Source organism: Grus americana, chromosome 9 (assembly GCF_028858705.1).
Source record: "Grus americana isolate bGruAme1 chromosome 9, bGruAme1.mat, whole genome shotgun sequence".
Taxonomy (NCBI): domain Eukaryota; kingdom Metazoa; phylum Chordata; class Aves; order Gruiformes; family Gruidae; genus Grus; species Grus americana.
Genome location: NC_072860.1, coordinates 24,132,935 through 24,155,097, shown reverse-complemented (window position 1 = coordinate 24,155,097; position 22,163 = coordinate 24,132,935). Strand labels below are relative to the sequence as shown.

Genomic DNA, 22,163 nt, shown 5'->3' with positions numbered 1-22,163 from the left:
ACTCTTCCAGGAATACAGTTACAAAAATGGAAACTTTATTGTCCGCCCGCAGTTTGCTTCAGACTCCGTGTGCTTCAAACTGTGCGGGACAATATGGAATATACCAAAAGTCTGAGCAAGATAAGGATGAGCCCTAGCAGCATATTTGGTATTTAATGTTTGACATGCTGTTGTTAACAGATACGCTTTGTTATGGAGCATATGCAAGTGAAAGCTAGTTTCTTAGACAACAACAGCATCATTTTCCTAAACGTAATAGTTTCATCTATTTTCTGAGAAAATTCAAGCTGATCGTCACGAGTTTAGCATTGCAATTAAAAAAAAAACAAACTAGGGAATGGTCTGTTTATATCACAGTATCAAAAAATATGAGGCTGTGCAAAGTCAAAAGAGCTGAAGCAGCCACCCCCCTCTAAGATACTCAGAGCAATATCTCTTTATCATCTTTTATTTAAATAGGCAGAAATAAGAAATTGTTGAGCACAGTTTGGGCTGCCAACTTGCTTGTTATGCTCAATTGAGGCTGCTAGAAATGAAAGGGAGATGGACTACAACCAAAGTAACAAAAGCCATGTGATTAAGAAAACAGATTCTCTAATTATGCCTTCAAATGCAGCAATTTGCCAGGGATAAAATATCCATCAAGAGCAGTCTGAAGTGCCAAATTTAGAAAGGAAACACTGCACAACCCAGCAACCTTTTCACTTTGCTGACTTCCTGTCGGAGGACATGTTGAGACCAGATGTGCAAAGAAAAAATCCCAAGCCCTCACTGCCAATCAAGATGGAATGAAATTTGAATATGCATGTAATCACTTAATCCAATACTTTCGTGGAAATTGTGTTATGTCCACCATTTTCATCCCTTCACAAAGGCATCTGGAAATTGAGAAGACAGTGAAGTTTGTCACCAACAGTAAGAAATTTTTGATGCTGCTAATGTAATGCCAATTCAAAAGCATAAATAATGCATAATGCAAAACCAGTCTCAAAGAACTACGGATAGCTGATGTGCGTATCCACGCTACAGTCTTTTCTTCTTAGCTGTATTTTTATTAGCTGAAAATATTTAGAAGTGGTCTCTCTTCTGTTAGTTCAGAAGAACTGAAACACTCGTATACTTAATAAATCTTAGTAGGAAAAAGTCTCTCCCGTGCTGGAGCAGTGTGAACTACCAACACCTACCCATGGCCTCCCGGATTTCTTGCTAGTCAGCATCTTTCTTGGGATTGAGTTACTTACAGGAAAGGACCTTTCATTTGATCCAAGGATTTAGCTTAGTCTACTTTATTAATTACACATTTAAACTGCATTTAAATCATAGGGCTCTCTACATTTAGCCACAGGATGATGTAGAATTCACCTGTGCTGACGTCAATGTAAAATGAGGGAATTTTTCCATAGACTTAAATCAACGATGGGAACTTGAAACTGAGAGCTCCTGACACAAGGAGAAACGTGTTGTAGATGAACCTTCTGTTCAGCATCTGCCACTGGGAATGTGCTCATGGGGAAGGAATCAACACACTTCTTTTCATAAGACACCAAGGTGAACACTGAAGCAACCAGACTGCTAAAATAACTCATCAAAAGTGAAAAATGAGGTTTAATCTGGTAAAGGAAGAGTGGCACCTTTTGAAGGCAGATCAGTCACAACTTACCTCTCCTCTGAGTTTCGGGGGGATTGATTGTTGTGGTTGCTGTTCCCAATAAAATTCCTAATTTCTGTGAAGTAAGAGTCTTCCTTGTCATCTAGGATTGCCCCTGTGCTTTCCAGTTCTGAGTGAGGTGAAGATGTTGCAGTACCTTAAAGCAAAATAGAGGACTTCTGCTGTTGCTCCGTTTTCTATATTTAACCATTTACATCAAATTGAAATTGAAACGATGGCTAAAATGGATGAGACCCAGAAAAGTTTGTCATAGTGATCGATCAGCTGTAAAACCACTAATTGGAAGGGAAGTATTATTATCCACGGGCAAAGGTGGTTTCCAGCCAAAATGACTGCTTGCATGCTGGGTGCCATTTCCATGGTTTCTAATTGGTTTTGCCAAGTATCTATTTCAACATCTCCCCCCTGTTCCCTTGCGACTCCAAGACCGTCAGTCAACAACTGGGCTAGACCAATGGCTGAACTGAGCAAATGGAACTTCATTTTAGCTACTAATTATGCAGACTTGCTTAAAATATGGAGCAGCCATTGACGCAATGACCCAGGTTCATTAGCACTGCGAGACCAGTGACAGACGTCTTTGTGCATCAGGGAACAGACAGCTCTGCATTCGCTGCAGGTACCTGGCTATTTCCAGTGGAGCAAAACATAGAGTGAAAAGACTGCAGGCAGGGTTTTTATTAAACCCTGCAGATACCTAAACCAGACCAATGACATCCACTACCTGCCGCTGCCTTTGCTGCTGCTGTGCGGTGACCGATTTGCTTTGGGGCTTGGGAGGCACCATTACCTCCGTAATAGCTAGCGCTTTTCAGCTCCTGACAGTGGGAATATTTTAGAGGGTGCCAAGAAAATCTTTTAGAGTGCCCCCTGAGACTCTAAATCTAGGACTCCTATCGAGAGCCAAGTGATTGCGGAGATGGGATTAAACCAATTTTCCCAGTCTGTTCTCAAAATGCTGTGGTTGGCTTAATTAAAACCAAAAGAAAAGGCATCATCCAGTGGTATTAAGTTATACAGGGGTAGAGTTTATGCTGGGATTTTCAAAGCACTTTAAATGTCAGCAGAGCTTAGGCACTTACATATTTTCCAAAAACCCACTCATCGGAGCAGACGGCGCAGAGCTCCGGTGCCTACTGACACACAGTAGTAGTGAAAGTGAATGTGAGGTCCCTGTATATGAATGCTGGCGGGACGTAGGGCACGCTGGAGAGGGAAAAGGCATACATACCAGACATGTTCCCATTCTCGTGCTTTTTTAGATGTCTGTCAAGATTGGTTTGTTGACCAAAACACCTGTCACACAAGTGACACTTGAATGGCTTCTCTTTATTGTGGATGTTACGGACATGTCTCTGCAGGTTAGAAGATATGCTAAAGGACCTGTCACAGTATTTGCATCTAAAAAAACAAAAACAGGTGGGTAGAAAAGGGTTTGTTAGTAGCTGGAAATGTAAAATTTGTCCTAAGAGGCATGAAGCACCGTCTGGGCTCAGCCTCAGTACCCAACTGCAGGTCCTTGGTCACTATTGAGGTAAAACCCTCTCTGAAATAAAGACAAGTTTTGGCTGAATAACTGGAGAGCTGTGCTCTTGGAATGGAGATGTCACTTCTATGGTGGGGTTTTTAGCTTTAATTCACATTAGGCTTTATATTTTAAATACTGCATTTAGGAATAAACATAATATTTCAGAGTTAATGGCATCAAATTAGCTAGGGTAATTGATTCCCATGTTTTTAAAACTGTTGCACGCAAAGTTGGGAAGTTTGAAAACAGTAGAGCAATAACTCTATTGTTTCATGTGCTGCCAATACAATACAATTAAACACTTTTGGAAAAAACATGAAACAGATCTCTTCTAACACTCAAATAAGGTAAAAAGGGCTATTTCTTTTCCTATTCTAAATTATACTGTGTGATTAAATCTTTTCTTGAGGAATTAGCTTGCTCGATTGCTAATCCCAGAGGAAATTTGGTTATCTTGCAAAAACCAGCAATAAACAATCCCAACCTTTAATACTGTGCCAATGTGAGTAGTTTAGTCTATCACTCTGGTACCAGAGGCATCAATTTTCATACTCTGTAGCGATTTGGAGTCCCTAAAGCCTTTACTGTATTGCTCTTTAAGCCATTACTAAGTCATACTATAACTATTCCAAATTCTCTACCTGGCAACTAGCCAACAGTCTTCACCACTTTAGTTTTTCAATCTTTTACTTCTCCCGTGCTTCTCTTACGCTTGTCACGGATGTCAATTTTTTTTTTTTTAGTGCTGAAATCGTCCATTATGCTACTAATTGCTTGGGGCTTTTATGTAGTGGATGGGTATAACATGCATCAAGACCTTCCTTCAATAAAATTAGATGTGAATCTCATTTCCCAAAGAGAGTAGAGGCAAAAAACATATTGTTTCCTCACAAACAATGAGCTTACTCTGCTCTTTACAGCTCATAAAATGCAGAAATCGGTGCATTTGTTTTACTGGAACACGAACTGGCTTCTTTCCAGTTGATTTAAATTAGTCTTTCATTTTCAATAAGGTGAGGCTTCTATACACGTTTCTGCATGTGACTGTCCTGGATACAATATCACATACATATTCTTATCAACAAGAGAGTACACCCACATGGGTTTTGGTTAAGCAGACCTCAGAAAGGATCCAGATTAGACAGGAAACAAATAAATACAATAACGCTTTTGCAAGTGGGACCTTTCAGAAATCAGATGATTGATGAAACACCCAACTTTAGGCTGCAAATAACACCGCAGAGCTCTTACAAAAACCCCCCATTTTTGCAAGGGAAAATATGACCGTGAGCCCTACTGAAAATCGCTTCAACCATGCTGGTTCAGAAGTGCCAGCTACCCCGCGAGGCAAAGGCAGAACTCGCGGATGGTGCCTGGGTGGCTGCCTACGCCAAAAGAACTTAATGAAGTAGGACCAAAACCTTCCCCCATCTCTGCAGCTCCAATGCTGTAGCATCAAATGCAGCCGCCCTTGTCTAGATGAGCATAAAAAACCCTATCTGAGACCAAAACGCAACGGTGGGTCACCAATGGGCTGGCCAAGCAACACTGTTGATCACTCATTCCCTTGCTTTATTCATTTATCCGCACCACAGACATGGGTAGGAGTTCGCGGTACCTATAGGGCTGCTCTCCAGTGTGCGTCCTCAGGTGACGAGTTAGGTTTGCAGATCTCGGGAAAATCTTGCCACAGTATCTGTGATAAGAAAAGGTTTGATAAGACAATGCAGCCTTCAATGGCTTCGTCCCAGTTTGAGTTGCACCGGATGCACAGCCCAAATTGCATCATTAATATATGGTACTATTGGCATTGCTTTAGTGTAACGACATTTCAGTAAAAGCATTTGGCAAATCTAAGTGATTGAGACACACACACCTAAGAATGTGACTGGAATAGCGGGCACTGAACAGCTTTCCTTGCGCATAAGCAAGGGATATGTGAAAACTTACCAGTTTTAAAGATCACCCAAAATTTTCTAAGCTCACTAGGTGATAATCTGTCAAGTTCAGATTTGGAATCAAGAGAATCTGTTATCAAAGCCTTGGATTTCTGCCTCCTGGTAAGCAAATTTCAAACCTTTCAACCAATTCTACATGTCAGCAAACGTGACATCACTCTGTGCATTGAATAGGATCGGAGCAGACAAGACTCAAAGACCTAATCCATCAAGGTATGTTTCTATAACAACATGTCTTGAAAGAAGGTGACATGTTTTCAAAAAGATCAGATAAACCGATACGCCAGTGTCAAACGCCTGCGCATTCTGGAGATGATATAGAGACCTAAACAATGCAATTTAAAAACCATTCTCCAAACTTGGTAATATGTCACAGGAACAATAATGGCCAAAAAAAATATTATCCTTCTTTGTTCAAGTAACATATTAATATTCAGTTTTTAAGTGGCCAGTTCTATTAATCACATTCAGCCCATTTTTGCATGGGGAAAGAGCACACACACAGCACTCTCTTAAGTGCATGAGGGTGGTGGTTGCTCCACGTGACGACTTTGAAGATTGCATCCCTTCACTTTTAACATCCCATTTATTTTTCACAACGTGATGTATAAGCCTTCAAAATACCCACACAGCTAATTCTACTCTCCTCAACAAAGCTCCCATTCATTTTGGCTGCACGTACAATGACTATCTTCATTGTATTATTTTTTTTAAGTCTGTACACATAAGTCCTAATAAGTCATGTATTTTATCACTGATCCCTTTGGATATTAAAACCAGAAGCCTGAGAAAAAACATGTCTGTAGTTTATGATCAAAAAAATCAATAATGAAAGCACACTTATGCATATGAAAGTGATGAGAAAATTTGGAAAAAAAGAATTGTTTATATAATAGTTTCCACCTCATTTATCAAACTAGTATGATACAGGGCAAACTCTTTGTTTCATAACACCAGTAATTTAATAAATAAGAACCCCAAAGCACAACGCTTCCCATGTTTCGTGGGGCCCAGAGAGCCCTGAAAGACCCGCTGCGGTCCCCATCAAGCATCTGAGCAGGAGGGACTGGGGAGCCCCGGAGGGCAGCGTGGGGTGGCCTGGGGGCTACCTGCAGGTGTAGCGCTCCTTGCCCTTCCGCAGCAGGGTCTCGGGCAGGGCGCTCGGCGGCGCGCGGAAGTTGAACATGGACGGCACCGACTGGATCAGCTCGTTGGCCTCCGGTTTCAGGGCGCTAAAGCTCTCCAGCTTTTCAGCCATGTTTTCTATAGCTGACATCTGCAACAGAAGATAGCACAGAACCCGTCATGGTGAATACTGCTTCAGCTTTCTGCCTTCACTGGAAACCCGAACTACAAAGAACATACACTGCCAAGAGGTTAAAAAAAAAAAGGAAAAGGAAAAAAACCCCAAACAAATGTAGAGTTGCAGTCTCAAAAGTTATGGGGCACAACATTAGGCAAGGTGGCGGCCACGATGTTGTCCCGCTTGGAATAACTCCCGTAACTGCTAAGTGGGGTGCTGTTTCTCTGCAAGGTCAGCATAGAGCGGAACTCCTGTCCTGACTGCTGTAATGGAAAGCTGCTTCCACACAAAATCTAAATTGGCCAGTGTTCATTTCTTCTTATTTTTAAGCCTCAGCTTCTATAAAATTCCAGTTTACGCAGTCATGCTCTGTGGGGGTGTGCCTATGAGTCTATGCATCCCATCTACTGAAACCATTAGCCATTTTTGACCAAATCAACAGAAAAAATAGAGATCCCAACCAGAACTGAATTCCTACACTTTGGGGTTTTTCAAAGGACTTGCAGAGGACAAATACTGCAGAGGACAAATATTGCAGAGGAAACCATATGAACACTCCAGCTCAACCAAGGGCTGCAAGAAGCCAGATCCAGAGAGGCTCCATCAATGTCCCAGCCACATCCAACCATTCAGTCCAGTCTTCTTGCCCATCACAGTCAAAGACCATGAGATAAATCCCTAAGAAATGAAGCTTTGGTGGGTTTGGTGCTATGTGTTTATACTACTTGTTAGGGGCCTATCCGTTCTGTTTCTAGAACTTCTGAATATTCCTGCTCTACCTTTAGTTGCTTGTAAATCCTATGCACTTTGAGATGCCTCCACTCTTGGTTAGCTGTCTTAAAGGGCTTTAATTTTCAGGGAGTGGGCATTAAATAATTTCTGGAGAATGATTTCCTTTGAGGTGTCAGGTACTGAGCATGAAAAACTGCTCCAAAGCCTCAAACATCGTCACTTGGAGAGTTCAAGGCTGCTGCTGATCCTACTGACAGGTCAGAGTAACCATCTGCCTCTCCATAACACCACAAACAAAACAAACAAACAAAAAAAAAGGAACCCAAGATCTCACCTACAGAGCATAAAAGCCACAGCATGAGCCCCGTGCAATACTTTGCTTGTAACAAAGGAGGAAATTACATGAAAGGCAAGATGCTGAATGCTCCTCAGCTGAGCACACCTTTACAGCCCATTCTTCAAAATCCGTAAGAGACTGCTCTGATTGTTGGGATTTTAAAATTTCATTTTAATGGGGAGAATTGCACATATGTTGTTTTGGTTTTTTTAATCTTATTTTAATGGGCAGAATTGCATGTTTGTCTCCTGGACTGACTACTCACATGCTGGTTAGCTCTGGCTTTGGGTTGGCTTTTTTTTTCCCTTTAGCCTGTAGCCTGCCCTCTCATTTCATGCTCAGATTCCTAATGCTGAGTACAAATTGCAATGTACAGGGTACCACTGCCAATTTGCCAAATGTCTTTCATCAAACATGGTGCAAAAAAAGAGAAAAAAAATCTCAGAGGGAAGTCAAGATACATTTACTTGTCAGGCAACAAATGTGAAAGCATTGCGAGGCAGTAGGGGCTGTAAGCTCTGGGGTTTGATTCATAATCACTCAGCTGCTAAAACATTCTCCACAGATGCAAGTGGACAGCACATTTGTCAATATGAAGGATTTTGACATGTACTGATCACAGGCATGAGATATGTAATGATGATGCTGCTGGGAGAGGAGGTAATTCTATCTCGGCACTGAGATGTCATTATCAACCCATACAACTCAACATTACCATATATTTCTTCTTATACGACTTCATCTTTTTCTTTAGTCAGAATTAATTCTTAAAGCTTTTACAACAAACTTTCCACTGCCTTTAATTCCTTCTAATTGCTCCCTGCAAGAATTCATTTGTCTATTTTGCAATTGCGGAAAATAAATGGTTTGAATGAAAAATGACCTTTGGCCTTCGGGCTGATTAGCAGTGACAAGACAGTGCATGGGTTATGATAGCACATATTTATGCTGAAGAATAATAAGGGCATTGAGCAGTATAATAAATGTTTTATTTCTGTATATTTAATATTCAAGTCAGTTTCATTATCTAGTGGTTTTAAATCATTTTTGGATCACCATTTCTCATGTACATGGTCCCCTACAGTAATATATTAAAGCAACTATTTTCCCCTTTACATTTAAAATGGCTTAGTCATGCTTATGTTTTTTAGTTCTTATTTCCAAGATTTTGCAGAGGAGAAATTGAGACTGCCTCCAGGATTACATCAGTCCCGAAACAGGTATGAAATCAGCATCTAATCTTAAATCCCTCGTTCAGAGGAAACACAAGCACTTCCAATCATTTTAAAGTATTACCCGCTTTCCAAAAATATGTTTCTCACCATAGGAATGACTATTGTGTTTGGTGTTTGTTGTTGTTTTTTTTTTTTAAAGACTGATCTATGTAGTTACCTGGTATGATTTATATTTTTCAAGAAATGCACCAGCAACAACGGGAAGTGCTCGGCCCCGAGCCTGTGCTGATACGAGGCGGTGTTCCTCCATTGCCGTCAGGATAATTATAGCCGTTACTATCTGCTGGAAACGGGGCTCCCGAGAATTAAAACTGGGGCATTTTCTTAACAAGTCCTGGAGTGTGCCGGTGCTCGGGGCCTTCACGATGCAATCCCCTATCACGAGATGGGCACCTGGGCTGCACGGGCCTGTTACAGCCCATAGTATCCTGCCAGCCCAGACCCACAAGCACCTCTCAATTACTTTATATGCAGGTAGACAGCCCCTGCTCATCAGTCTACTTGCAAAATACTAACTGAGTAATAGGAAACCCGGGGTTTGCTGCACTGAGGACTAACTCAGGCACTAAAACCGAGCGGGAATCACAAACCTGCGACACGCTTTCGGGAAGCTGGTACCCTGGTTTCAGGCAGCGGCCCCAGGGGACGCGCAGGAGGGAGGGCAAGGGACGGACCTTCTCCCCAGTGCCTTCTGTCACGCACCAGCAATGAGAGGTGCAAAAAGCCTTAATTGGAGGTTGCATCTCGATTACGGTGTTGATCGGCCATTGGTGGCTGCTGCTCCCATTCATTTGGCTAAACCCTTTTCGAATCCATTTCTATTTCTGTCAAGGAGAGTTCGCCAATTTAATTAGGTGCATATGAAAAGATACTGGCTTTTGTTCCTTCTAAGCCTTTTTCCTGATAATTCAGCTGGGTGCCCCTCTTTTTTTTTTTTTTTTGTATTGTTAAAACTAATGAATAACCATTTCTCATTCAGGTTCTTCTCACCATTCATGGTCTCGCAGAGCTGGGGCACAGCTCCCTCGGGCATTTCTTTTCCAAGCTGAAAAAATCAAAATCTACTTAGTCTCTTTTTGTATGGAAGCTGTTCCCTACCTCTGATCATCATTGTTGCACTTTTCTGTGTCTTTTCTAATTCTCCTATGTTCTTTTTGAGAGGGACTTCAGCTGTATTCAGGACATGAAGGCAGTATAACATAATGATGTTTTCAATTCCTTTCTGCTAAGCACTCGGATGATATTTTCATAAAACTATTGACTTCAAGATCTTCTTCCTGAATGACACAAGTTAAGAGCCACACTTTCCCCTCAGTATTACTGGGTACTTACTGACATTGAGTTTTATTGCTACTTTAATCCCCAGTGACTCAGCTTTCTGTGAATCTTATGCAAAATCTTCATAGTCAGCTTTGGATTTAGCTATTCTCAAGAAATAATCGCAAACTTTGTTCTTTGCCTGGTCATCCTTCTTCCTATGTCATTTACAGACATACACCACAGTTCAGATCCTGGTGACACCCCTAGGTCGACTCACTGATAATCCTCAATGACTGCAAAAATCCCTAATCTATTCTTACCCTTTTTTCCCTAGGTTGTTTTTTTTCTTTGGACTAATTATTAACCCAGGGTATGACTTTCTCTCTTCCACAATGAAACTCCCTCCTTCAGCTGAAACACAACCGAAGTAGCTCTCACTCCCACAAAACACCACTACGGCTGATTGCAAAGCAAGACTTGCCTCCACAGGAGCTGTGTTGACCATGGAGCACCCCACCAAACTCTAGAGCAAGCTGTGAGCGATAGTATCTATCCTGGGAGGTTAGGTGGGTGCTCATGGCCACCTCATCTCCCCGGGGATGGTCCCCGGGGACCACCAGCGAGGCAGGTGTGTGGCACGAGCCGCCGGGCAGCGCTTTCAGGAGGGGTCTGCACCCCAGCCGAGCGCCCAAGGGCTTAGGCGATACCTGAACGGGGCACGGGGAGGAAGGCACAAGGATGGGATTAGTGTAATTGCCATGTCTACGGAGAAAGCTCTCCGAGGAGGTACGAGAGTGAGAAGATCCTATTACATATTTTACATACAGCTATTGCCTTATGGACAAGTCATGTCTGCTCCTAATCTGAGATCAGTGAATGACAGTATTTTATATAGAACAGTAACTTTTGATTTACATATATAAGAGTTGCTGATTCTATCTGTGTCCAGATGTCTGGAAAAGGAAGCAGCTTTCCCCCACCTCCCTCCGGCTCCCTGAGAGGCTATTAACCTCCTACTGACGCAAACTAATATGCAGTCGCAATTCCCCAGCTCGGACTCAAAAATGCAGACATTACCATAATCGGCTAAAACAAGTATTTATAAACATTTCAACAGGCAAGATATCATCAGCAGAGGCCTTGAATATTTGTCTTAAAATTTATTAACCAACGGAACAAAAAGTGGCATAAATAAAGCAAAGGTTTGTTGTTGCTGCTTTTTAAGAACAACCTGATGATATGAAATAATCTAGCAGACAATGTCATGAATTACATGACCTCATGTTTTACAAACGCGACTCCTTCGTTACTATTATCGCAAAAACAACTGACTTTATGGCCGTAACTCATGGGAAAAAAATTGTTTCAACGTTTGCTTTCTATTTTTACTAGTGTTATTTAGAGAAATCTTGAAAACACAACTACTAAAGCTCAGGATTTCTTCCTTCCCAGTTCAATTTATAATGCTTTCTCTAAAAACTACGACATGAATTTGTTGTCTTGAAACTGTGTATATTTGGACATCCAGCCTTGGAACTTGGCTGAGCTATATTCACGTTCAAGAGACCTATCACACGTGGCTGAGCTTTATGAAGCGGTAGTGAGAAACTCCTGCTGATCTGCAGTATAGTTCCACAATAACTCTATTTATATTAATGCAGTTGGCAGGGATTTAGCTGATCTAACAGACTGGATCATGTCCTAAAATAAGCCCAGTAAAATAAAAGCTTTGCTAATGCACTCACCAACTTTCTTTTCATTTATTTGTAAAATTATTTTAATTATTTACAATGATTCTCCATAACGCTATTGCAAATAAAGTACGAACCTCTTTATAGAAACCTTCTCTTGATGGGACCAGAAGGGGATGAAAGAATCTACAGACTAAATAAATTGTGATCCATTCAAGAGAGGGTGTTGCCCATTGATTTGCACTATGGGGTTCCTGCCAAATAATGAAAAACAACCTGAAATAATCTTGAAATATATGGCACATGCAACTGTGAATTGAGATAGAAAGGCTCGTGTGACACATTCAAATCTCTCAAGATGAAGATTCATCCATGAATCAGCATCCTGCTCCAGGCACTTTACGTTTTAAATACCTATTTCTGCTGCAGCTGCTCAAAGCACTAGCATGGCCGGGAGATACATGCTCACAAAAACCCCCAGAATGATGGAAAACCGAGGAAGAAGCCAATGTCAAGGAAAGCAGACAGAAGAAACAGACTGCACTGGGTTTTTCAACTTCCGAAATGTGCCCAAACAGAGCCGCTTTTCTGAGAGCAGAGGATTCAGGGTGCCTGGGCCAAATCACAAATCCTACCACAGCCCCTTGACATGCTACACCGAATTCCCTCTACTGCAAAGAAAATGTTTGGGAATCACCTCTTGTGCTCTCCAGGTGTAGCATCTAACCCTACCTCCTACTTGCTGAGCTCATTCAGTATGTATGGGTGCTGACAGGAGTCCTTCGGTGCCTGCTCAGCTCATTTCATCTCAGGATCCTAGTGCATCTTTTGCAGCTGCACAAACCGTCGCTTTACAGGAAGAAAATGGGATTAAAAGCCACGTGTACGCAAAGCAAAGGTCCATCGCTGCTTTTGAAGCGTGCCATGGAGACACGCAGAGGAGAGCAGGGCTAAGGCCCTATCCGCAGGGGCAGCACCTTTGTGGGCTCCCACGCTCGCCCTGTACAGAGACGCACGTGGGAAAGGGTACGTGAAGATCTCAGATCTCATTTTGTGAAATTCTGGCTTCGTCTTGTGAAATAAGTCCACATCGCACTGCAAGTGATGAGCGAGAGTGAGTCAGGACCCGAACCGCAGCCGGCTGGCTCCAGCTCTCCTCTCCGAAGCCCAAAGGTTGGGAAAAATCTGGGACAAGTATGTATGGGTTCAGTGCTGCAGCTGAGGAGCCAGCAATGCAAGAGGAAAACACGGTGTTATTGGAGTTGCATCTGCAAAAGCAGTTGCTGTGGCTCTTTTTTTTCACAAACAATTTAGACGCATTAAAAATAACGTTCTATAAAAATAGAAGAGCAAGCTCAAATTTATCCCATAGTACTAAAAGCACAATTCCTCTTCGCATAAGGGGGACGATGTAAGTATACACACAGGACAAATTTGACCCAAACACAGCAAATAAATGGGTATTTTATTTGTGCTTTAAGTACAGCAACGAGCAATTAAGCTCACAACTTCAAAGCTACTAAAGTGACTAACTCCCACTGAAGTCAAAGCGAGATAGAAACGTGGAGTCCTCTGAGGCTCTGTATTTTAATGGCTCAAATGCAGATTAAATATTTATAACTATTGCAATCTAACAAGATTTCAGCCTGAAAATTTCACTGCAATCTCTGAAGGAAACGGCTTGGAACAATTTCAGTTAAATATAAACAAAGACTGCATTTTGAAACTCTCACTCAGGTAAAGCTCCCATTGCCTTCACCAAATAAAACCGGCAGGATTAGGTAGGTAAAAATAAAGCCAATTTGACATAAGAGGATATTTATCTGCTACAGCTGCAACATTCTGTAGGAAAGTGTGGCATGCTCCGTAATTGAGTGGTAAGTTATCTTTCATATTGTATTTTTCTTATGCAATTTATTTCACAATGATTAAATCAAAAATATAAGCAATGAACTTACCCAAATTCTTTGATCAGGCAATTGGAACTGGGAGCAAAATTGAAACAAAAACAACATATTATTCCTGCGTTGGAACCCTCATTGCAATCAATCTATTAATTAAGATTTTATTTAAAGATACTAATTAAAATGGTATTCTGAATCATTTGTTGCATCAGGATATTCTCTCCCTAAAAATGCAATCCTTGTAATGGCAAATTATTGTGAAATACCGTTAAATGATCTAATTTTCATAGCTTTCGGGCCACTGCCACTGGGAGGAATTCTGCCCAGGCAGGGACAGGCTATGGACTGCAGGGTTTAGGTCTTTAATTTCTACTTCAGAAACCTATTTTAAAGATTGATCTGTAAGCTGTCATATTATCCAGTTAAAAAAAATAAATTCTTGTTTCATCAGATGGCAAGTTTCAGAAATAAATTCACCTACAGAAACACAAACTTGTAGGACACAAACAATAATTTTGTTCGTATTTTAAGTAGATAAATCCTGCCAGCAGAAAATGAAAACTCACGGTGCAATCCACACCTGTACTTTTACAGGGGTGAACAGGACTATAAAGGAAAAACAGCTTTTCTGCAAGCTGTTCCCCAGTCCTCTATAAATACCGAGCCGAATTCTGCCTTTGCAAACGGGAGACTCCTTTCTACTAAAGTCAGCGAGAAAGCAGATTTTGGCATTTACTCTTTTGACAGGAGATGTGATGGTGGTTTAGTTTTTTTTTGTAATGTATTAAGAGTGCATGTTACACTTGTGACCTTTGTATCCCTCCATCTCACACCAAGTTAAAGACGTTATCCCTAGCTAAGTGATAAAACGAAAGGCAGTCTTTACCATGTTTCGGTTTTTTTTCTATTGCACAATGAGAAATGTGGAGGAATGGGCAAAAAAGGTAAAATGTGCGTATCTCTGCGCTCCCGTGGATGTGTTTGGCAACGCGGGTGCAGAGCTAACTCTCCCTGCTGCCGGAGGGTGCTGGCTGTGCCCCACCTCGGCTGGACCGCGCAGGGAGGGGGACCCGACACCTCCTGCTCACACTGACGGACCTGGTGACCGTGCTGGGACCTTCCTCGCACACCAGCAATAGATTTAACCGACCCTCTGGGAAAAAACACGGCGGTTGAAATCCCAACATCCTGCCCATTAATGGCAAAATGCCCAAAGTCTCCATTTCACCCGCTCGCCTAACTCCCGTTCACCCTCCTCCAGTTCCCCACATCACTCACACAACGCTACACAGAAGAGTATCCAACCCCTTCCCTGCCCACCACAGCCAAACTTTTACCCAAACAGCCTCCCTTCCCACCCGCCAACCACATGACCCACCAACCTGCGGCAAAACCTTCAGAGCCCCTTGAATCCAACATCACTAAACAACATAGATTTACACCTTCCAAAAAGCTAGCTAGCACTAAGTAAAATAATATCGTTTCTTCCATTGATACAGCCCCTAAAATGCCCTCATTGAAATAATTATTCATCTGCTCTAACAGAATCACTCACTTGATGGAGAGGAACCAGCCTGGTTTTACACCAGGGGACACAAAGAGGATTGAGCTCCTGTTTGCATATTTGTGCATTAGTACTCTCTGCTTGGACATGGGAATTTTCACTTGTTGCTTTGTAACTTGGGCAAATAAGGTAACTCAAGAAGAGGTGCTGAGCTGCTATTAAATCCTTTCCATAAAATCTTGATAGGTTTAATACTTAATAGACCCTTCACTTCCTACAGGCGTTGGAATTGGAACAGGGTGTTTTTCTGCACTCTTCATCCATGCAACAGCATTATGTTTATGCATCAGCTGCTCTTCCCAGTTCTCCATAAGTCCCATAGTTCAGAATATATTCCATACAATTTAGGGTGTAGCAAATGTTGCCTTCATTAGGGAGGAAAAAAAAAAAAAAAAGCAAGTTGTGGCAGATTATGGCATGGTTTGCCCAAGAGTCAGAGGAAGCTGAACCAGAGACAGCAGCTCCTGGTTTTATGCTTAAAATACAAGACGTGTACGGGGTGTTATTATTAGGGTGAAAGGGCCTGTAGTCAGCAAGGGGTTCATATCTGCAAATACCACAGAGCATTTTATTTCAGGCATAAGATTTAAACTAAACTTTTAGCAAAAGCAAGGAGCAGGAAGACAAAATGAGGGTACTGTTGAAGAAAAGCAACATATAGTTTGCATACAGGTCCTCTTTCTATATTACATACACATTGCAGTTATTACACTGTTTTAGGGACATCCTCCTAAATTTTAGTTATTCAGCAAGACAGCAGCCCTCTCAAATAGCATGTCTGCAGGCACGGAGGAGCGGGGATCCTACACAGTCACTGCACACACTATAGCCCACAACGGCTACCCAAGAGAGATGGAGCATTTGCGTTATGAAACTTGAAAGCACTGGGTGGAATGTTTTATCTCTTGTCTGGGAGTCCTTAAATAGTGACAACTGGGATGCTCAGCTTTGCTGGCCCGACTTTGAATCTACTTTGCCTCCCGGTAGTCAATATTGATGCCACCACCACGGCCCCGAACATGGGAGAGTGCTGAAGAAGATGCAGGTAGCTGCAACTGTTGGTAGCTACGCTACGGTTTTGGAGGAACACGGTTCTAAAACATACATGTAGTTTGAATCTGGCTTCCTCTATAATCAAAACATGTTGTTTCATCTGCAAAACATCAAGAAGCTCAGAACAATGCTTACGCTTTTCCACCACAATGGTGCAGCAAAAACTGTTTTAGGAAATCCAAAAATGACTAAGACTGCATTCATTTCTCTGCACCTGCTTTGAAGCATCAACAGGCTTGTTTACAACATCAAAATTCCCAAAATACTTACTTGTGGATGAAACAAGAATCCCGGGGAAGGTCTCAAGTATTTCTCTTTTAAAGCTTCCAGTGGGTCAGTTAACTTTCTTTTCTCTACTCTGTAAATGTTAAAATTAGATTTGCTTGTGATGAATCAGCCTCAGATATTAATAATTATACAGCTACTCATGTTTAAAATAGTCAATTATACATCAAGTAATTTGTTTCTCAGAGATAACGGTAAAAGATAAGGAAGTACAGTCAACTCTCCATTCCCGCATACAAGTCATTACTGCGGGTGGGGGCTGTGAATCGCCATTAAAGGGAGGTTATACCATGTACATAGGAAATAATCCCATTTCAAAGGAACGGTAATAATTCTAATAGGAACCAATGACTAACTACTGAGCACTTTTATGAAGAAATAAGGCAACTGAGTGTGCTCTCCACTCAGAGGAGAGGAATTCAAGGCAACAGGAGCCTTGGGCAATGGGTCCCTTCTCATCTGCCCGTGCGAGACATCGCAGCCACCATCCTGGAAATCTCTCCTTGTGCACGCTCAGCTGGCCGTGCACAAGCAGGGCGAGAAACGCGGGCTTGTAGGAACACAGCGAATCTGCTATGCCTGCAACAAAGACTGCGATCAGCTCATGTGGGCATTTAGGCAGCGACACGTAGTGCGGATAATTCAGAGGCAGTATGGAAATTTGAGGTTTTTCCTTTTTTTGTTACTGATGTGGAGGGTTTAAGGGACAGACCCTGTTGTCCGTATGTAGATGTAACTCATGGCAAAGGAAGGCTCGGTAACAACCGGCTTCATGCTACGCTGCCAGAATTTGTACAGATTTCATTAGTTTGTAACGCAGGACCATAAAACACGGATCATTATTTCCACTGCTTCAGGCGTTTAAAATGAGTATGATGCAAAGAAAACCTATGGTCTAATACAGATATCAATCTGGCATGAATAAAACCATCTCAGTAAATAGTATCATATCCTGTTTCTTCATAATGCATAACTTATCGTATGCGAGAGCATTCTCCAAAAACTGTGCCCATAGCATTTCTTTTTCAGATAAAGTAATAAATTAACATCATTGACATGGCAGTAACCTTTTTTTTTTTAACAATAGGCTGTAAAATCAGTCATTTATATTACAGATAAATATTTTTATGGCTAATATTTCTCTAAACTAATTTAGATGCATGGCTTTGGTTGGTTACAGATATACGAGCAGAAAGGCAAAGGGCAAAGAGGGGTTGACGTACACAGGATGCAGGTGAAATCCAGATCCCAGTGAGATCTCTCAACACTACTGGGAAACACCGAGGGGTCAGGATTTTACCACTGGGTTTTAAAACCTCAGCTCGCTGACAGTGTCTGCTTGTGCACTCGTCGAACCCATGACAAGGCTCCCATTGATTTCACAAGGTAGATGAGATTAACTAGCCCGCTGCTTAGGCTTTGTACGCACAAGGACACCGTGCCTTCGATTACATTAATGACATGCCTGGGGAAATCAACCCATTGCTCAAATAATGGTAAAAAAGGGTAGAAATCACTCTCGATTTCCATACTTTTTATACACCTCAGGACAAATTTGTTTCTTTGTTGTACTTACAAGATACTCCTATTTAATTCAGGAGGAATTAGAAAGGTGGTGTACAAGTGGCAGCCTCGTGAGATGCCCCGTAATTTCCAGGGGGAGGCAGAGGGCAGTCAAGGCAAGTGGGCAGCATTTTGGAAGAAAAGGAATTTGGGGCAAACCAGTGATGTCAAATACACAGTAAACGCACAAACATTCAATACTGCTGCCAAGTCGTTTCTGGGTAAGAGAATATATTCAACTTCTGCATGTCAAGCTAAGCAGGTTAAACTAACGACTCACTGCAACGAGGGCAGTCATGAAGACTTGCTAATTGCAGCATTACCGGACCCGGGAGGCGGTGTGCGCAGGTCAGCATGCAGACTGGGCCACCCCACAGTGGGATGACACCTCCAGGAATGGTAGGAAGGGAACAGGGTTGCCCTGCATCTGCAGGCAGGTGGCCCCGGCAGACCTAGCTGCCGGTACCAAAGGATGCCAAAAGGCAGCAGATAGTCCATTACCTGTAAATGGGATCCATAAAGAATGGGGTGGGCCTGGCGTGCTGCAGGGAGGACTCCGAAGCTTTCCTTTGCTCGAGGTCGCCTCCTTTCTTTTCTCCAAAGACGTGGTTTTTCCGAGGTTCGGCTTGTTTTGTGCCGCTGGCTCGACTTCTGCTGCCCATGCTGAGATCTAGAGGCTGGTCCTGGCTTGCTGCAGAGGGGGCTGCTGGCTTTGAGGGTATGGGAGTAAGTGGCTTCTCCTCCTTACGCTTTATGGTGAGGTCAAAGGGAGACTCAGAGCTTCCCTTTGGGATCTTCTTTATTTCACTGGGTGATTGGGGCTCCACTTTCAAGGGTAACGGTCTCAAGTCTCTATCAGGAAATGGATACATTGATTGAGAGAATGCTGGAAAAAACGGGAGGGGAAACATGGAAGGGTAAGGTAAGGCTCCGACTTTTTTGTCTTGCAGCCCCACAAGTCCTGTTGAACCAAAGTACTTTTCAGCAATAGAAGCAATAGCCTTTATAGAATCATTCACCGCTCCTGACACCGCAGTCTGCTCCTCTAAGGATGGTGAGAAAATGGAATGATTGCTGTGGTCTTTCTTATTATTTATTGAAGCCAGGCTCTGCAGAGAGCTTACTTTGTCTTTGAACATTTTACCATTTTCTTTATATTTCTCTTTCTCACTTTCAATGTCACTTTCCAGATCAGAGCCCGAGGTGGTTTCCAGGTCACTGCCACTGGGGGTACTGACATCGTCAAGGTCAAGGTCACTACTCTCTGACTGGTCACTGAGTTTCTCATGCGGCCTCTCTTCAGAGGACCTCTCTGGTTGAAGCTCCACTGGCTTATTCTCCCCTACTGATGGTTGTTTATTTAGTGCCTTCAAAATATCCTGGGTGGCTGGCAGTATCTGAGGATTTGTCATGAGGGGACTTTGACTTTTGTTTGTCTGATCTGCGCTCGGTAGTCCTTTAACAGGAGAACTAGTAGGTAGCAAAGGTGGCCTGTGGTACAAGCCTGAAGGAAACAGACCAGGGAAGCTAAAAGAAAATCCAGGAGCTGTTGGAAAGGTAAGACCAGCAGGATGCCTATTGGCTCCAAAATAGTCAGCAAGGCCCGTATTTGCATGATTCATATTAACCATGGACGTTTTATCCATAGCTGGGGTTCCAGGAAGTGAAATGCCTTGGCCAAAAAATCCTCCTGCTGCAAAATGGTTCTTGCCCTCACAAAATCTCCTGTGTTTATTTAAGGAAGACGTAGTGCTGAACATTTGTCCACAGTCTTTGCACTTGATTTGGGTTCTGCAATCAGCATGCATGCGCTTATGACGACAAAGGTTTGAAAACTGAGTATAGGATTTATGGCAGACCTCACCTGTATGTAAACAACAACAACAACACATCTCAGGCTTTATGATAATTGACCCCACCCTCAAAATTTTGCAAGTAACACCATTTTTCTACCCGCCAACTGTCAATTAGGAAGCTGTAAGGAGAAGTCTGGGTGCACAAAAGTACAAAAAGCTATTGTACTTTTCCAAAGCAAGGCATCCAAGCAGACAAATGTCTAAAGACAGCACCAAAACCCGCTCCAGCAAACCAGAAAAGGTCTGAAATCACTAAAAGACAAAGTTTCCTTGTTTGCTCTTTGCATTGCATAGTGTTGCGTATCCAGTACCGTTATTCCATATAGCATTAGCACCCAAGAGCCACGGCTCGGTGCTGTAACGCCGTATGAACCCATGGTGCTCCTGCGCAAGCGAGCACTTGTGTCTTCAAATGACATTCATTTATGACGCTATTCGCATGTGGAAAGTTAGTCATTAAAATAAATATTTGCAGGACAAGACAGGAGATAGACACAGCGACCTCACAGAGCTTTCAGTCTGCAAGACCACAAGGATATGAAAGGGGTGAAGGAGGAGACAACCAGGTATTTCCAAGTGCATAACCTTATTAACAAACAACATTTTTTTTTTCCACTTACAATTAAGAATTTAATCCCATCAAAGTCCAGGCTAGAGCCTGGGCTACCTCAGTCTAGTACTCCCAAATGTCCAAAACATTTCTATTTATATAATGCACACAGTCCCTACAGGTGCCTGGGATGCTGTAACTCTAAATTCCACAACTAAATAACTTTACTAGTCTTAATATTGCTTATTTGTCTCTTGCACATGAAAAAATACACTGTATTTCACCAACGATTTCCTTGAAGAATGCAGCTGTATTTATTTGCATGCCTGATGCTCAAAACAGCTCGATGGATTTCCTTTCAAACTCCTCTGGGATGAGAACAGCTTCAGCCTCACAAAAGAAGCACTCGGAAAAAGCCTGAAACCACGGAGGGGAGGAGATCTACCTTGAGCTCACGGGTCTGATCTCGCCTGCAGCACTTGGCATGTCCGAGCATGACTTCCAGCAACCATTTTCAGTAGCAGGAGGCTGAAAGTGGTCCCGGTGGTGCAGAGCACCACCGGGACCACTTTCAGCCTCCTGCTACTAAGAATGAGTGAATCACGTCGTTGAAGCAAATGGGATTTTGCAGGTCCCTGATATTCTGGCTGCTACAAACCTTCGGGAGGAGGTTGGGGCAGCAACCAAGTTATAGGTCTGCCAGTTAAAATGTGGTTGGGAAGAGGATAACGCCTAGTTCCCCAGCCCCTTTTTATTTCTCCTTTCGGCATCCTTTGGACAAGCAGGGGCATCGGGCAAGTCCCAAGGCTCCACTATGCCTTGTGCTCTTCATTATGCTAAAATTTGTCCGTACCTCTGCACTATCTTGCCCCTAGTAGTATCAGCTCCAGCCTTGTTTAAAAAGGCAGCAGCATTATCAGTAAGCAGTGTTATCCCTCTGTAATAAATCCTTTTTTTTTTTTTTTCCCCAGCCAGGAAAAAGCATGTGGCCACTTTATTTTTATTTAATTTGTGTTATATCATAAGCTCTCATCTTTCACACATCAAAGCCACACAACAATACACATTGTGTATTCTGAGGCCTTTTTAACAATCATTTTCATGATTTGAGACAGACTGACATAATTTACAATGGCTCTATTTTAAGCCTGCAAAGGAAACTGAATTGAATGTATCTCATCCTGCGCTCTTGGTTCCCATGAACCGCAATCACGTCCTCTAACTTCCACTCGCACCGGGGCCTGCGCTAACCTTCCTGCTCCTCTAAATCTCTGCCCTTGAGAAACTTGACCACTTGTTGTCATCTCTTAACTGTTTACCTCTTCAGCAGCCTGCTTCATATCTCAGCAACAATGCTCCTATTGTTCAAGGGCCTGATCCTGCCTGATCCACCCGTTTTCCCTGTTCACATCCCATTGACATCCCAGGGAAAATTCGTGGGGTAAAGAGTGCAGAATTGGGCCCAAACACAGGAAATTTGCAATGCAGTAATTCAGGAAGAATGTTTGTTGCGGTGTATCAGCTACTGTTCCTGCTGGAAATCTTCATTCAGAAGGAAAGACAAGAAAGAAAAGAGAGAAAATAAAAAATAAAATTAAAAAGGAAGAAGAAAAAAGATGAAAGGAAAAAGAGAGACAAGAAGGAAGAGAGAGAGGAGAGGAGAGGAGAGGAGAGG

The 22,163-nt window shown here is 42.5% G+C and overlaps 1 protein-coding gene across 9 annotated transcripts in view; it reads right to left on the bottom strand.

Annotated features, from left to right (window-relative positions):
• The window catches only part of MECOM (MDS1 and EVI1 complex locus), a 341,271-nt gene that overhangs the window by 3,603 nt on the left and 315,505 nt on the right, over positions 1 to 22,163 (bottom strand). For 5 of the 9 annotated variants that reach the window (XM_054834971.1, XM_054834973.1, XM_054834978.1 and 2 more), the window contains 7 exons: positions 18,584 to 19,946; positions 16,505 to 16,592; positions 13,672 to 13,698; positions 6,265 to 6,431; positions 4,816 to 4,893; positions 2,901 to 3,070; positions 1,661 to 1,805 (listed from right to left, as the gene is read on the bottom strand). In XM_054834971.1, the coding sequence (XP_054690946.1) occupies positions 1,661 to 1,805; positions 2,901 to 3,070; positions 4,816 to 4,893; positions 6,265 to 6,431; positions 13,672 to 13,698; positions 16,505 to 16,592; positions 18,584 to 19,946 (2,038 nt within the window). The remainder of the gene's footprint in view (positions 1 to 1,660; positions 1,806 to 2,900; positions 3,071 to 4,815; positions 4,894 to 6,264; positions 6,432 to 13,671; positions 13,699 to 16,504; positions 16,593 to 18,583; positions 19,947 to 22,163) is intronic. The other 4 variants (XM_054834975.1, XM_054834974.1, XM_054834979.1 and 1 more) reach the window with 3 other exon arrangements.